Source organism: Euprymna scolopes, chromosome 17 (assembly GCF_053919585.1).
Source record: "Euprymna scolopes isolate OS-2025 chromosome 17, ASM5391958v1, whole genome shotgun sequence".
In the NCBI taxonomy this organism is placed as follows: Eukaryota; Metazoa; Mollusca; class Cephalopoda; order Sepiida; family Sepiolidae; genus Euprymna; species Euprymna scolopes.
This window is the reverse complement of record NC_136498.1, coordinates 80591092-80608256: the sequence shown is the minus strand read 5'-3', so window position 1 is coordinate 80608256 and position 17165 is coordinate 80591092. Positions and strand designations below refer to the sequence as shown.

At 35.3% G+C, this 17165-nt stretch overlaps 1 protein-coding gene across 3 annotated transcripts in view; it reads right to left on the bottom strand.

Annotated features, from left to right (window-relative positions):
- Positions 1–288: 288 nt before the first annotated feature.
- The window catches only part of LOC145296833 (ribosomal oxygenase 1-like), a 71300-nt gene continuing 54423 nt past the window's right edge, over positions 289–17165 (bottom strand). For all 3 annotated transcript variants that reach the window (XM_080142947.1, XM_080142944.1, XM_080142945.1), the window contains 7 exons: positions 14492–14575; positions 12440–12544; positions 6699–6840; positions 4964–5087; positions 2600–2699; positions 949–1035; positions 289–700 (listed from right to left, as the gene is read on the bottom strand). In XM_080142947.1, coding sequence (XP_079999073.1) covers positions 605–700; positions 949–1035; positions 2600–2699; positions 4964–5087; positions 6699–6840; positions 12440–12544; positions 14492–14575 — 738 coding nt within the window. In that variant the 3' untranslated portion in view covers positions 289–604. The remainder of the gene's footprint in view (positions 701–948; positions 1036–2599; positions 2700–4963; positions 5088–6698; positions 6841–12439; positions 12545–14491; positions 14576–17165) is intronic.

The following is a 17165-nucleotide window of genomic DNA, read 5'->3' as shown; positions in this document are numbered from 1 at the left end:
TATAAAAAAAATTACTGAAAAAAGAACTTACACTCCTAACACTACATGCTCTTTGCCAACTGCATTAATGCCAACATCACTTTATGCACCATATCAATATGTATCAATTTTAACTCAGTTGAGTTAGGGCTGTACATATAAAAATACATACAAATGTCATGTCTTATTTACAGATTCAGAACTCAAGAAAAAAGTTCTAATCAAGATGTATAACATGTTTCTGTACAAGAATTTGATTACCATTAAAAAAAAAAAATATTTAATAAATAAAAGTTTATTGAATATACATTTTTCAGTGCAATTAATGAATTTATTAATGAAAATAACATTTTATTAAGAGATCCTTCTATACATGTACAAGTCCCAGTGCTCTACCAGGTTCAAGAGATTTGCTGTCTTTGGAGATTTTTTTTTTTTTTTTTTAAATTTTTAATAATAAAATCATGCAGCAATGATTTTCAAAATAATCATTTTTTTTCCATGATATATTGTCCTACTAAGCAAAAAAGTCTTAGTGTTCATGACAACTGTAGGATTCATGGTGGTGATGGTGATATAAAGGAAAAAGAAAGTGGCATGTGTCAAGTGATTCCATTCATTGATTTCATTCTGGTAAATTGTCATCATCTTCATCTAATGTTTCAAGTTGAGATTCTGTAATCAGCATTCCTTTCTCATAAAGTGCCTGCGCCAGTTCCACCTGAAAAAGTAGAAAGTAAAAAAATTTTTTAATACAAAACAACCATTTTGAAAAAAAAAAAAAAAAAAATGCTGAAATTTGTTTGTCTTTTATAATTTGACAAATCACATCTACTGGATTTGTTCTTTATCATTCTGGGATCTTCAGATCCCTCTTATTTAGTCCTAGTGGTTAGTACCCAAACTCACTCAAACAAAGAATGGCACTTAACCACAGCAAATACAATAAATAAATAAAAATTAACTTACTTGTTCCTCCATCGAATTTAAAGGCAAACTTTCCAAGGAGACATATTGGGGATAATTATGAATCAAGTATTCAACGGCTGGAGCAAACTGAAAAGAAAAGGAAATTTAATGGTTTAACTTTTGTCCAGAATATTTCTTATGTGTTCATTTTCTTTAGTTTTTTTAGTTAGATTTTGTCTGATAGTTTTACTAATACAGAAATTAAAACTTTATTTTATTAGTCACCAATCTAATAGGTCCTGTACTATCAGCTAGGTTTCAACCTCTATCCCATTGATAAAATGTTGCATCCCTCTGCCTATTTTATAAGTATTTTAATGGAAGATATTCCAACGAACTATAAGCCCTTGTACCCCCTCAACGTAAATATCTCAGACAAACTCGACAAGCAGCAAAATCCCAAGAGACAGATTAGAAATCCCGAGATACCAGAATGTCTTCTACTCTAATAGTTTCTTCCCTAGGATTGCTAAACTTTGGAATTCCCTTCTGGTTTCCTGCTTCCTTAACTGTACTGACATGCAGAAGTTCAAGTGAACAGACATCGTATTGCTCAACTCACTACATAGTATCCCTGCAAATTATGTGCCAGATAGTAGTCCCCTACATCAAAGTGACACTGTGCATTGTTTGGGATGAAATTGTAATTAAAAAAGTTATGAGATGGATAGATTGTCAGTTGAATGATGAAGAGTCTCATGAGAAGATTGAAAATGATTTTTTTTTTAGAACATTTTGGTTTCTATAAAAAAAGGACAGTCTCATTTTACAAAGAAAGAACTGACCTATAAAATTATCATTTCATTTCCACCCTGCTCAGCACTAAAATCTTTAAATCATTAATTAATCTAATAATAGTCAACCCCCTTGTTAATGCTAAACTTCTTTCTAAACAATTTTATTCTACTGCATATATTCTATATGTGAATTTGGCATCAAAGTCTTAATTTGTACAGTATTACTGAATGAATATTTAATATAATCAGATCTTTATTAGCTAAAAGAAAGATCAAAAATGGATGCTAAGAAAACCTTTCCAACCACCACAGCTAATAGTACCCCACCCAAGAGTCCAATATTTAAATTCACAGAAAACGTGAACTGGAACAAAAATATAGAAGATACTGCCATATTTACTTTAAAGAAAGTTTGCAGTCTATTGCGCTAGAAAAATACTCACATCTGACAATATCCTAGCATTTGAAATTCCCTCCCTGCTCTTTATTATCTCTAACTGTACTGACATGCAGAAATTTAAATGTAATGTGAACAATCATCTTGCTGCACAATTTCCTACTTAGGATGCCCACTATAAATCTGGACTCTTAATTTATTCTTGTTTGGCATGAATAAATATAAAAAAAATTTTTTAAAAATAAAATAAATACATCAAAATCGATTGTGATTTAGAATTATTTCTTTTATGAAAATGAATCAATAAGTAAAAAGGATGTGATGGCAACTAATGACAGAAACTGATAACCTGGGCATGCTAAGTTCGAATCCACAGAAACGCTTTTACTTAGTCCCTCGTACCCGAAACCCAAGGTTTTCTAGGAAGAATTATAATTAGAAATATATCAAGGAGAACCAACAGCAGGACCATTTAATTTATATGAAATGAGTGAATGAACAAAAAGTAATGACTAACTTGTGCTGGAATTTCAAGATAAGTTGGATCGACTTCGTGATACAGACGTGAGTTTTCAAGATTGTGATATAATCGTACTTGATCATCTTCCATCACTAATCTGCAACAAAAGAAAAAAAAAAATTTTTCATTGTTTAATTCTTAGATGATCTTCATACGCTTTCTTGATACATAATCCATTCATATTGTTCAATTGCCAATCTTTCTATCATTAGCAAAGAAAGATTTACATTGCTGTGGGTTTGATGATTTCAGTGCTTTGGAGGCCCATCAAAAGGCTTTTTTTCTTTCTTTTTTTTTTTTAAATAAAGAAATTCTTTGAAAAAATTAGTATACATCGCTTTCAGGACATGACCAAACCAATTCATTCTTCTCAATTGTATTAAATATATAATCATTAAATTAGATTTCTTGATTATTTTTTTTAAGTATGTTTTTAAAAATCTTATTTATAAAGCAACATTTATCAATAATTTCATTACAACTGAAAAAAAAAAAAAAAAAAAAAAATGTAATTTTAATATGCAAATCAAATTCTTAAATATTCTATCAGATAGACATCTTTGTAAATTCATTATTTTACTATTACTTTTGAATTCATCCAGTGAATTGTTTAGTTATTTTTCACCCAATTATGTAATTTGTTAAAATATATTACTCAAGTAGAAAAAAATAATATAATTGTGTGGTAGATTTTTTGGCATTTTTTTGCTAATACATTTATAATACGGAAAGAGATTAAAAAGTAATTTTGTTTTTCTGCATAGCATTGAAGAAGCAGTTTTTATGCTTTCCTTCGTGTTAGATTTTACTTGGGAAATAAAGATATCCTTTTGAAGTTGAACTGCTTATGAATGTTATTCTAATGTTGCACATATTACAGATATTTTCAAATACATATTTAAAGGAAAAGAAAAGAAAAAAAAAACAGATTTAAAAAAAAATCTTTTCTTCCTTGATACTTCCATATCTGCACGTGAAAATTGTTAGTTTTATTGCATAGTTATTAAATTGAAGGACATGTTTGATGTTAATAATTACAGTTCTGAATTTTTGAGATGAGGACTGATTGTTTTCATCTTGAATGTTATTTGTCCAACGTTTCGGTCAGTTTGGCCTTTGACTATCTTCTATGACAACAATGCTTGAAGATGGTGGATGGCCAACCCAATTGAAACATTGCAACAATAACACTCCTCATGAGAACAATAGTAGAACAATAGTCTGATCAAAATAATAATTTCTTGTTGGTACGTGCATATGTTGTTACATATTCTTTTTACACAATGCTATAAATATCTTTATATATAGTGAATTGAAATTAAAACATTTTCCTGTGAAAATTAGCTTTTATCAGGTCATCCTATTTGTTCTGTTTGGATTTTAATTTGAAATAAATTATTTGAACGCAACTTAAAGTTAAAACAAGCAAAATAATTTATGAGGCACCAATTTTCCAAACCTTGAACCATTCTGCATTGTTAAAGATAACGGTGAACAATTGTATTATCTAAGAAAATCTTCCTTGTCAATTCTTCAATGAAGGGTTTTCTATAAATGATGCCACAAGAGTTCTTCATGAAACTCAACTGGACGTCCTGACCAACCTTTATCTTTCAATTTTTGAATTTTTTAAACCATTGTCTGTATGTTCTTTCATTCAAGCTTTCTTATTCATTAGTTGAGTGAATATTTAATGATTTCATTTACAGATTTAACTTTTCTAAACCTATAAAGGATTGTGCGTTGCTGATGTTCCTTGGATATTATCATGTTTTAAGAACTTTCAATTGTGGAATTTTAATTCATTTTTCCAATAAAATAAAGTGTTATAAAGTCAAGTGCGTCCAAATAATACAAATATTTAGTTCCATTAGATATTCCCACTTTCAAAGAATTAAAATTCTGACAGAACTTATGGGTTGACTTAATAGACAGGAGAGAAATAAGGCTTTAAATAATAATTCTTATTCATTCATCAAGTTGTTAAAGACCTGTTAATCCTTAAGTTAATCTAATCTCCATGCTTATTTCATAACCAAAATCTGAGCTGATGGATTCTTCAACTATTTGCTCTATTGGTTTATCTGATTACTTGTTTTGATTTTCATAAATATTTAATAAACATTTCATCTCCGGATGATAACATCAGAAAGCAGAAAAGAATCATTAAAATAAAATTTTAAAAGTAATATTTGACAAATTTAAATTACCTGATAAATTCTCACTACATCCATAGTTTAGGTTTTGAATGAAATAATGAATACAACATGTCCATACAATAAGTTCTTGAAAATAAATAATTCTAGATATTTTTATAAAAATAATAATTATATGTTAATCAAAATAAAATAACATTTCTACCTGATCACACCAGCTCTGATAAGCTTCAGCTTTGTGTCTGGCTCTAATTCAACTCTGGAGATCACAGTTTGTCGTAGAGGACACCAATGTTCACCCTGTTCACCAATACTTCTCGACTTTTCCTCTGAAACAACATTAACAAAATAACACATCAATATGGAAGAAATTGTACAAAGAATAAAAAAAGATAAAAATAAAAATCTTGGTTTCAATTGCAAAGTTTTTATTGATAAAACTTGATACATAGAAAGGGTATTGTATAAAACTGAACCATTTTAGTTATTTAATTGTGAATGATTCAGTATATACAATTAATTGAATACAAATTGCTATTTTTTACTCATAGTTGGGAAGAAATTGTGATGTCATACTGTTCCTAATAATAGTAGTACTAAAACGATTTTAACACATCTAATAGGATTGTTTGTTTTAAAGCATATTCGCCCTTATACCTTGGGTACTTAATGCTGAATTCAATTATTTTGGAAAAGTTTTTATGCTTAAAGTTCTTTATATCTTCAAATATTTATTCGGAATGTTTGATTTGCTTGTTTTGTAGAGGAAAATTGTTGTTTTTGACTTTGCAGAACATGATTAAGTTTTGTAAAGAGAAAAAGAGAAAAAAAAAACAATAACATCAATATTTGGCACATTTATGGTCAGGAAGCCAGTACCTTCAGACAGCTTGATTAGGTAGCACCTGGAGATTCAATAGGACTTGAACTCAGCACAGCTAATTCCATAGTATAGTATAGCATCGAGTGGGACACATGATTTTCTTAGCCAACAGAAACAGTTGTATGTCTTTCTTATTGATAAGTAAGGTCTCGTTGTAAAAGTAGTTGTAGCAATGATGTAGCAACCATCTTACTTGTAGATGTAATCAAGTAACAAAATAAAATATTTCATTCTTTTACACATGTGAACTTCGCTTTGCCCATTCCCTAGAGGCGATGAACCAAAAGAGGTTGAAAGAACACTATTCTAATGTAATCAGCAACAAGCCAAAAAGACACATCTTTCTTTCTTTGCCAAATCTAATATTGGATTTCTTGTCTGTGACATTATATTCCAAACTTGATTTCTAATTTTCCACTAAGTTTAACCTGACGTGGAAAATACCATTTTTAACATAATTGTTTTATGATCATCTACAATCGTATCCATTAGATCAACTATGTACTTCAATTTGAGAATTGAATAAAGAAAAAAAACTTTTTATCACTAGTTTTTTTTTTTTTTTTTTTTTTTTAACTATTCTTTGTTTTAAAATTATTTCATGAATAAAAATTTTGGGAAACAGAAATACGTTTTGTTCCTGGATGTTACATTCCTTTTAAAATTCTTCAATTGATTAGGTTTTCCTTTTCATTAAATATTCCTCGACAGAAATCAATAATGAGGTAAAAAGATTATTTATCCTGGATATCAGGAGTTAACCTTTAGATCAGCTAGAATCCCATATGAAAAGTAATAATTAATTAGCTCAACCACCTGACATATGAAAGGTTTAAAGACTGTTACTGCCAAGATTTTAACAAAGCAGATATCATACAAGATGAAATACTAAGACGTCTAAAAATAATCCAGAAGCAACATCTAGTTAAGGAATTAAAAATTAATTCAAAGCAAATGAAAGCTAATTTAACATTAAAATTGTTTCCTCCAAGAATATACCTGTTGCACTGAAAAGAATGAAGATGGGCCATGGAGACGGACAAAATAAAATCTTTACCTTTGGTGATGACAGGTGGCAAAGTATCATGCATGAACTTTTTCCCCATCTGATCACATGCAGCATCAACAGGTACATGCGCAATTAGACGCCGCATCAGTTTATCAACGTGGCTTATGAAGTTTTGCCGACCCTCAGAATGCTACAATGACAGAAAGAAGAAAAAATTTAAACAGAAAAAAAACAATATAACCAAATGGGATTGAAATAGTTTTATTTTAAATTTCTAAATTAATAAAATTGTGCAACCATTTCTCATGTCTGTATTTCTCGCTTCTTTATGATTATTTTATTTACTGTTAAATGATTATTGAAATAAAAAAAATAAAAAAAGAAAAAGAAGAAATTATCATTAATGGTAAATTATATGGATGCATCATAAAAAAATGGCTGCAAGATTTCCATGGAGTCCTGTGAGTTACTTAAATTGATATATATATATTTGGTGGGCCTGCATTGCAGTCAGATTTCTTTGGCCAGCGCAGCATCATTGAAGTTGAAGGATTGGACCGTGGTTGAAATGTTCTCTCCACTAGACAAGATGCTTGTTCAGATTAGTCATCACCAGACAATCCTGGGTAAAAAGCGTCTTGATGATCAAATTTCCTCACCTCATTTCTCCCTCGTTTTATAGAACTTGCATGTTGCAGCTCCCTCTATCTTTTCAGAAAACGTGAGTTACAATCTATCTGGATCATCAAAGAAACTTGTTATAAAACCCAGTGCTCTCATAGTTCTTACCCTCTCCGCAAGTGCCAGTACTTCACCACCGATTCAATCCTTATAGCTTGTCGCTATGCAACTTAGCATGATGTGCCAACTACTGTTCTCTGCCAACACCTCAACCTGAAGGCTTCGTTGTCAGTTATGTCATAATGTCTTCAATGGTTTAGGTATGGAGCTCATCGCATAGAGGATGAAGTAATTTAAAATGTAATCCAGTCTTTTTGTCTGGGCAATGCAAGTATATTAGTGGGAAACTAAGAACATTGGTGAAAACTATTGAGAAGACTTGGTTGAATTTTCAGGTTTACAGGCAGTCAGCCTTTAACAGTTAACTTGCAATTGGTTGTAGCGGAATGGGTAATAACCAAAATGGGGGGAAATAAAGAGCTTACCTCGGATACGTCTGTTGTTGTGTTGCGGACTGAGGGGAAGAAAGTTCCAAGATGGTGTCCATGGGTTTTTATTGGCATTGACCCCATGCAATTCTCGCAGAATCGCATGTGGTCTTGCATGATTATGCAAATATATAATTCAGGCAGATTGTGTGTAGGTGGTTCTGCCGGTTGGATTGTTCTTTGTGACGAACCACGAATCTGTGCGAACAGAGTTTTCTTCTGCCCTTTTTTCTGTCTCCTTCTTTCTCTACGGTCATTACAGTCAAGAAATCCCTCCCTTCTAGAGGTGGGCAGTGCAGGGCGAAACTGACTATTTCCTATCTTTGTTTCTGATTTTTGCCTACTACATTTTGCTACAAGCTATTTTGGCTCGACTACTGCAAAGGTGCGGATAAACAGTGATATCATCAAGCCGTTCTCTGGTGAGGGAAACATTGTAGCATGGCTGAAAAAAGTAAGACTTGTTGCACAACTTCAACAGGTGGATGATGCAGCGAGTCTTCTACATTTATATCTGGAAGGTGATGCACTGGCCCTTTACATGGAAATGGAAGAGGACGATCAAAAGAAGAGACCAGATTGAGGCCTGATTAAAGGAGGCATTTACCGACGACGCATTTGCAGCATATAGAAAAATAACTACGGTCAGATGGGCTGGCGAACGTGTGGATGTTTACGTCAACAAAATCAGGCAGTTGGTTGGATTGGTCGGGTTCACAAGAGATGGCCTAGAGAAATTCATGAAATTGACTTTCATCACTGGGTTCCCTGACGTCATCTCAATTGCTCTTCAACAGGCGCCGAATATCGAAGCCCTGACCATGGGGGAGCTAATGTCGAGAGCGAGAATTTTGACGACTGGGGAACAAAATCAGGACGTGGTTGTGGCCACACGCTCACTCAACAACAACAGGGCCAAGAATATTCCTGTTAGTGTGACCTGTTTTAAATGCAATGTTAAAGGCCACCTTGTGAAGGACTGTCGAAAACACGGAACATGACGTTACCGATGCAGTGAGAGTGAACACTGGGCTCGGAACTGCTCGAGAAACGAGCAAGCGGAGGACACATAAGCACCAGTCTCCTTTCCCACCAAGATGTGAGCTCGATGCTCCTGGTGACAGGCATCCATGTTGACGGGACGCGATGTTTGGCGCTTATTGATACAGGATGCTTTAGGACGATTTTATATGCAGACCGGTACCAGTCTTGGAAAAAAACAAACGTGAATGTCGAAATGATTGGTGGAATATCCCATGCGAGTTGCTGTGTTGAAGCGGTCTCTGTATCCACTTATGAAGGTGTGTCTGCCAGAATCGATGTGTTGGTGATGCGTGGCAAACTGCTGGGGTTTGACTTACTTCTAGGGATCGATGCCAGAAAAGCTCTGGGAGGTATCGTTATTCAGTCTACAGGATCAGTGTGGCTGAGCGGCAAGAAAAATATTAAATGTGCAGCCATTTCTATTAATGAACCGGATTTCACTGCTACCTTTGACCATCAAAGCCGAACGTGAACCGCATCATGGAAGTGGTCTGAGGACCACCCTGAAAGGCTACACAATCGAGTGTCAGAATACCCAGTGCCAGCAAAAATCCGTGAAGAATACACGCAGAAGCTCCACACCTGGATAGATAATGGTTGGCTCGTGCCGTACTCAGAGGATGAATTGGGACCCCCCAAAGACCTAATTCCCCTGATGGCTGTGATACAGCAGAACAAAGCCAAAGTTCACCCGGTGATGAACTACCGGGAGCTAAATCATTACGTAGACGTGTTTACGACCAACGTAGATGTTTGTGCGGCTAAGCTGCGCAAATGGAGACAAAAAGGTGCTAACATGTCTCTACTGGACCTCAGGAGAGCATACCTACAAGTACAGGTCCATGAGACACTGTAGCCATACCAGACTGTGGAAAACGATGGGAAAAAATACTGTCGGACCCGTTTGGGGTTCAGCTTGAATGAGCAATTGTCAGCGAATTATTATTCCAGGAAGATGTTGTAGGCCGCGCAGCATCTGCTTACATTGATGACATTTTTGTCAATGAAGACATGGTACCTGTAACCCGCGTAAGAGAACACCTAGCACAATTCGGGTTGGAGTGCAAGAACCCGGAGCAGTTGAAGGACAGTGCACGGGTGCTGGGATTGGCGGTCGGGATGGAACGCAGTGAACTGTGGTGGAAGCGAGGAAATGTAATTCCAGAGGCTCCCAGTATTGTAATGCAACGAACAATGTTCTCCCTGTGTGGTTGACTTGTCGGACACTTTCTGGTGTGCGGTTGGCTTCGTGTGACTTGTGGAATACTCAGGAGAGTAAGTTTGGTAACAAAGGGCTGGGATGATGAAACGAGGGACGCCGTACTGCATTGTATGATGTTCGAGACCTTAGAATCTGTGCAGCAGGATGATCCGGCCCGGGGAAATTGGTGTGTGGACGGCAAAGAGCTGAATGTATGGGTCGATGCTAGCTCCCTAGCAATTGGTGCAGCCTGTGAGATGCATGAAACGGTGTTGGAAGACGCATGTTGGCTGCGACCTGAAGAGTACTCAAAACATCAATAGCTGAACTGGACGCCGTATTGAAAGGCATCAATTTGGCTACACATAAAGACAGATTCTGTCTGCGTATACCAGCGGGTCTCGGACACGCTAACTGGAAAGGCGCGAGTACGCACCAAAGCAGCAAGCGAGATGCTTATTAAGAGGCGACTAAGCACTCTCAAAGAGCCCATGAAAGAGTACAGGCTGACAGTGGACGTGATGCTGGTTCCATCAGCACGAAACATCACTGACTGATTGACACGAGTACCACTGCAGTGGTTTGAGGCAATGAAAAAGAAAAACGGGCTTGACTCAGTGATCGACGCGGTTCACAGACGAGCTGGATGAGAGCCAAATCATGGCTATTCACAAAGGTAGTGGACATCCGGGGGTGCGATGCACTACCTACTTTGTCAGGAAAAGTTGCCCAACCACGACAAAAGCAACCGTTAAAACGGTCATACAGAAATGTGAGGAATGTCAGTCCATTGACCCAGTGCCAGTCAGGTGGGAAAAGAAAAGCTGGAAGTGAACGAGAATTGGCAGAGAATTCGAACGGATATCACGCATTATGGCACCTTCCACTTTTTAATTCTAACAGACTGTGGCCGATCGCGTTTCTCCATTTGGAGGAAATTGGCGAGACAGGACTCGGCTAGCGTGATTCATCAGTTGGAGGCAGTGTTCTTCGAGCGTGGCCGCATGAAATCCTTTTCGACAATGACATGGCTTTCTGCAGCAATGCGTTCCAAGCATGGGGAGTTCACTTGCGATTCCGTTGTGCGTACGTTCCAGTCGGGAATGGCATAGCGGAGCAATGTCACCGCACAGTGAAATGAATAGCGGCTAGAATGCGCTGTCCCATAAAGGAGACTGTCTACTGGTATAACATCACAACCAGAGATGACATATCTCCCTTCACTGCGCCTGCCAACAGGATTTATTGATACGAAGTTAGAGTAAAGGAGACCAATCTCGCAACTGTGTCCCTAGGAACAGCTCTTACCAGGTTGGAGATCGCGTGTGGGTCAAAAGACCGCAAAATCGATGTACCACAAGGTTCAGCAAGGGTGAGGTGACCAAGGTAATCAGCCCTCAATTGATTTTGGTGGATGGTGTGCCTCGCCACGTGAAGGATCTGCGCCCTCACCATTATGTTGTTACATCGGAGGAAGAGGAAGACCCAGACAGTATGATGTCTTCTGAAAGGATAGAGTCAGATGCAAGACGACGGAGAGGATTTTGAGCCATATAATGCACATACTGAAGAAGTGGAAGGACCACCCCTCTTGCCTTTACGAAGGAGCACCAGACAAAAATGCCTGCCACCAGACTGCCATCTTTGTGATCATGAGATCAGGGGGTGGGGGAGTGTAGCGGAATTGGCAATAACAGAAATGGAGGGGGGGAATAAAGAGCTAACCTCAGATACGTCTGTTGTTGTGTTGCGGTCCGAGGAGAACAGAGTTCCAAGATGGTATCCATGGGTTTTTATTGCCGTTGACCCCATGCAATTCTTGCAGAATCGCATGTGCTCTCACGCAATTATGCAAATATATAAAGGCAGGATGCTGGGAAGCAGTCAGGCAGTATCCTGCAGATTGTGTGTAGGTGGTTCTGGCGGTTGAATTGTTCTTTGTGACGAACCACGAATCTGCGAGAAGTGAGTTTTCTTCTGCCTTTTTTTCTGTCTCCTTTCTCTACGGTCATTACAGTCAAGAAATCCTTCCCTTCTAGAGGTGGGCAGTGCAGGGCGAAACTGACTATTTCCTATCTTTGTTCCTGATTTTTGCCTACTACATTTTGCTACATTGGTTAATCATCTTGTGCAACCATTCCATGATTCGTGATGTAGTGGGTGAGGTCAGAGAAAAAGCCGGCTCAGCCCGACCAGAATGAATGCTGTTGCAACAACAATAGAAACAGGATATAATTACTAAAGAAAAAAAAAGAGAAAACATATTGGTATACAAAATGCACCATTCAAATAATTTTGAAATTCTTTATAAAATTATCTCAAGTTGGTTTAAAAGAAAGAAAAACAAAAAAAAAAAAGATTTTATAACAAATTACCGTTTCTGAATGCACAACACCCATGTAGGACAAATAATCTCTTGGAAGAGATTTTCGGAATTCTATATCTTCCTCCATGGCAATTTTGATGGCTGTCGGCAGCAACTGAAATATAATCAGCAAAGAATTAAAAAAAAAAAGATTTATAGAAATATTAAAACATTGTGTAGTTTTAAATGTTACTTACCTCAAGATACTCTATCATATTCTAATGAAGATTTGGTGTATATCCAACTAAAATTCTAAATCTTTTATGTAAAGTAAAGAGTATTATTCCCTCCTTCCCATTATCTTGTGATCAATAACTTTTTTATATAATAAAACGTGTTTTGGCCGTAATAATAAAGAAAATATTAGTCTGTTGTTAGAAACAAAAATTTAATTTCCAATCAATTCCATATTTAATCCAATCGACAGTTTTTGTTTTGATTATTAATGTCATAGTGGAACTCTGATAAGCTAGTCACAAGTCCTAATTCAAAGTACCTACAGTGATAGTGCTCACTACACTTATAGACAGAGTTTGTTCAAATCTCACCCAGGGCATAATTATTTCTTTACTCTGATTTTTTTTTTTCTACTTTTTAACTATTTTATAAATTAACCTAAATATTGATCTGAAAAGCTTAAAATAAATAAACACCCTTCCAATATTTTTTTTTTTTTTTTTTTTTTTTTTTTAAATATTGTACAGTAGAACCTCAGGATACGTTTTTTTTTTTTTCAGTTACGATGTAGAATACAATGTTTTTCCAGCCTCTGGTTACTGTATTACACAGTGTTATTTATAATGTTATTTGATTAAATACATGCATATTATATACTGTACTGTATTTTGTTACTAATTTTTAATGCCATATCCCGGGGTTCTACTGTATTTTCTTTAAATCTTCAGATTAAACAAAATTTTACAAATAAATTAACTTTTTTTCTTCTTTTAAATCAACTTACGTAATTTGTGATATAAGTGTAAATTGATCCTCAATTGAAATTCTTATGAACTGGATTATTTTGATTAAAAATGGGTTGATAAATCATGACGGTGATTATTTAAGTTAAACTTGCATAGAAAAACTCTTTTCAAAAGATTTTTTCATAATCCAAAAATGTGGTGCTTAAAACAATAAAAAAAAAAAATAATTTTCAAATTTTTTTTAAAAATACTTTAAAAAACAAATACATAATTGAATTAAAAGTTTCATTTATTGAAGATGATATTATATATCATTTTGTTTGGTTAAAAGCACTTTCAGATAAATTTTAAACAAAAATAGCTTTCGATAGGTTTTTATATTAGTAAAATAAATATGAAAAATGCACTAACTCTCCTAATCCCTTAAAAATATTATTTGTCTCAAATTTCACATTTACCTGTCAAAGCTGATTGAATTGTGCATATAAAAAGTATAAAAATCATTTCATATGCATTTTGCAGGAACTATTATAAAGTATGAATATATTTAGCACCGTCTACCAAGAAGGAAGAGTTTATCAAGCATGTGTCTACAGTGTGATTCATAGAAATGAAACAGGGTGAGAATTGAGGACATGTGTTGCGTTGAAAGAAATAATACATTTAATGAGTGATGCGAATGTTAGGTTTATATCTAATGACCTCAGAGGAATTTTAAATCTGGGCAATACAGAGACGGGTGCAGAACAGGAAACTTTTTTTTGGCTTCTTTCATGTTGAAAGAATGGATAAGGTTAGTAAATGTAGAACAGTTGAGATAGCAATATCAGTTTAGAGGGGAAAATTAAGGTAAACATGGGAAGTGAGAAAGAGAAAGGATATCAGGTCAGAAATAGGTTAGTTTACATGTCAATGTCTAAAATGTATCCAACACATGCCAGCATGTAAAATGAACATTAAGCTGAATGTGATAATTACACAAGAAACTCATACCTTAAAAAATGTTTTCAAATTTGTTCTTTTCTAGTTGAATGTAAAAATATTATTTGATTATTTAAAATTTAAGATCTACCATTAATAAACAGATTAATTATTAGAGCTTGAGTAAGAAAAAAGTAAAAATGTCTTTTGCATCTTACCTTTTGTAGGAAGTCTCCCCAGGTATTCTTCTGACAGCAAGATACTGTGATGTGTAAAGAGTGACAATCTTCATCTGTATGTGCCTTTAAAAATTTAGACAATAGCAATTTAGAATGTTCTTGTGGAAAATGAAATTTTAAGGAAAAAACAAAAAAAAAGTAATTCCACAATGAAATACAAAACTCCAAAATCTAAATTATCAAAGAGAATTATCACCTTTTAAAGGGTGCTACTGTCACCCCCATCCTCCAATCATGTGGTTGTAAATTTAAAACCAAGGCTATTTCACATTGATGGCTCTTTCTGGTGTTGTTTATTTGTTTTAAATGCTAACTGTCTATTAGGTAATTCTTTTTGATAGAGTCAACCAACTCTCAGACAATGGTCAAGAAACCAAAGGACTTCATGCATATGTTTTTTCAGAGTAGGTTGATTGATTGATTGATTGATTGATTGATTGGTTTTACGGCATATCAACCTATGTGGTCATTTAATGCCGGAGACCTTTTTTTTTTTTTTTTTAAAACTATTTTTTATTGAGGGGGGGGGGCTTTTTCAGCCTTTCCTCCCTTTTTTTATAAAATCGAACTAAGAAATTAAATGTATTTATACATGGATGTGTATATTTGGGTGACTTTAAATTTTCTTATATAAATTTACTTTCCTTGGGTATGCTAGAATATTTGTTGAGTTGACTTTTTCAAAAAGGTCCTCCATATTGCTTTCTGCATAATATAGTTTTCTAGTTGGGGCAAGGTCATCACACCCAACTAGGATATGTTTTACTGTGAGTGTCTCCTGGCATGGGATGCACTCTGGCGCCGATTCTCCATTTAGTATATAAGAATGAGTAAGGTTGGTGTGTCCTATGCGCAGCCGAGTCAGCTTCACATCTTCTGGGCGTGATCTCTTGATGTCCGGACATCGTTCCTTGAGTTCAGGTTTGATTGAGTATAATTTGCTGCCCTCTTGCTGACTTCACCGCAGTTGCCATTTTTCCTGTATGTGTGCTTTTATCTGGGGTCTAAGATCAGTATGTGGAATCTTAAAATTGTCAGTTGGAAGGTGAGAAGATTTTTTTGCAGCTGTATCTGCCCTGTCATTGCCTTTGATCCCCACATGGCTGGGGATCCAGACAAGAATAATGTTTTTAGTGGTTGAAAGGATATTGATTTTTTCTATTAATTTTGTTGTTAGTGGATTTTCTTGTTTTTGATTTTGTATAGATAATAGGACTGATAGAGAATCTGTGAGAATGATGAAGTTTTTGGTGGTTTCCTCTGAAATTATGTTGAGTGCTAGATCAATAGCTATAGTCTCTGCAGTGAATATAGATGCTTCATTTTGAAGATTTCTCTTCATTGTGGTTTTATGGTACGTTGCTGCACATCCAGTGTGATTGTTGCTTTTAGACCCGTCTGTGTAGATAAAGGTGTAGTCTGAATATCGTAATTTTAAATGTTGAAGTTCGTCGTGGTATTCGATAGGCTTTGTGGTAGATTTGGACTTTTTGTTTAGGTTCAGTTTTATTTCTACTTGTTTCATGGTCCATGGGGGTGTTTTAGGTAGTATGAAGTTGTGAATGCTGGAGATTGGAATTTTCGATTCTTTAATGCTTTCCTTCATTCATAGCCCGAAAGTTTTGATAGTTTTTCCTCTCATGTTGAAGAGTTCTTCATATTTAGGATAGAAGGTACATTGGTATGCAGGGTTGTTTGGGAAAGACTTCAGTTTCAGTAACTATTGAAGGGCTAACTTTTCTCGCCTTAGATCTAGTGGGGGTTTATGTGCTTACGTGTATAGACTGTTCACGGGGGAGGTTCTGTATGCTCCTAGGGCCAATCTTAGGGCAGTATGGTGAATAGGGTCTAGGCTTTTTATATATGATGTTCGGGTTGATCCATATATGAAACAACGGACTAGTGCTCTGTAAAGTTTAAGGAGTGTTTCCCTGTCTGCATCCCAATCAATATGTGCTACCACTCTCAAAAGATTTACAGCTTTGTTACATTTTTTTTTCAGATAGTTTATGTGTGGGATGAATGTTAACTTTTTGTCAAATAAAATCCCTAAGAATTTGTACTGGTCAGTAACGGGTATGGGCGTTCCTTCCATGGTTAGGACAGGATCATTATGCATGTTCTTTAATTTGCAGAAATGCATGCATTTCGTTTTTCTTTTGGAGAATCTAAATCCATTCTCTTCCGTTCATCTCATTACTTTGTTTAAGCACAATTGAAGCTTCCTTTCTATTATAGATATATATCTAGATCTACAGCATATTAGGAAGTCATCCACATATAGGGAGCAATCTACCCCAGGGTTAAGGTTTTTTACAATGTTGTTAATCGGATACTGAACAGGGTCACTGACAGCATACTCCCTTGAGGTACTCCATTCTCTTGTTCCTTCAAGTCCGAGAGAGCTGTGCCAACCTTTATTCTGAACCGTCTATTTTTTAAAAAATTTTCAATAAAAATTGGCATTCTGCCTTTTAGTCCAAGCGCCTTCAGATCCCTTGTAACACCGTACTTCCACACAGTATCGTAGGCTTTTTCCATGTCAAAAAAACACTGCTGTTAAATGTTCCTTCCTTACAAAGGCTTCTCTGATGAAGGTTTCAAGTCTGACTATGTGGTCTATTGAACTTCGGTTTTTCCTGAATCCTGTTTG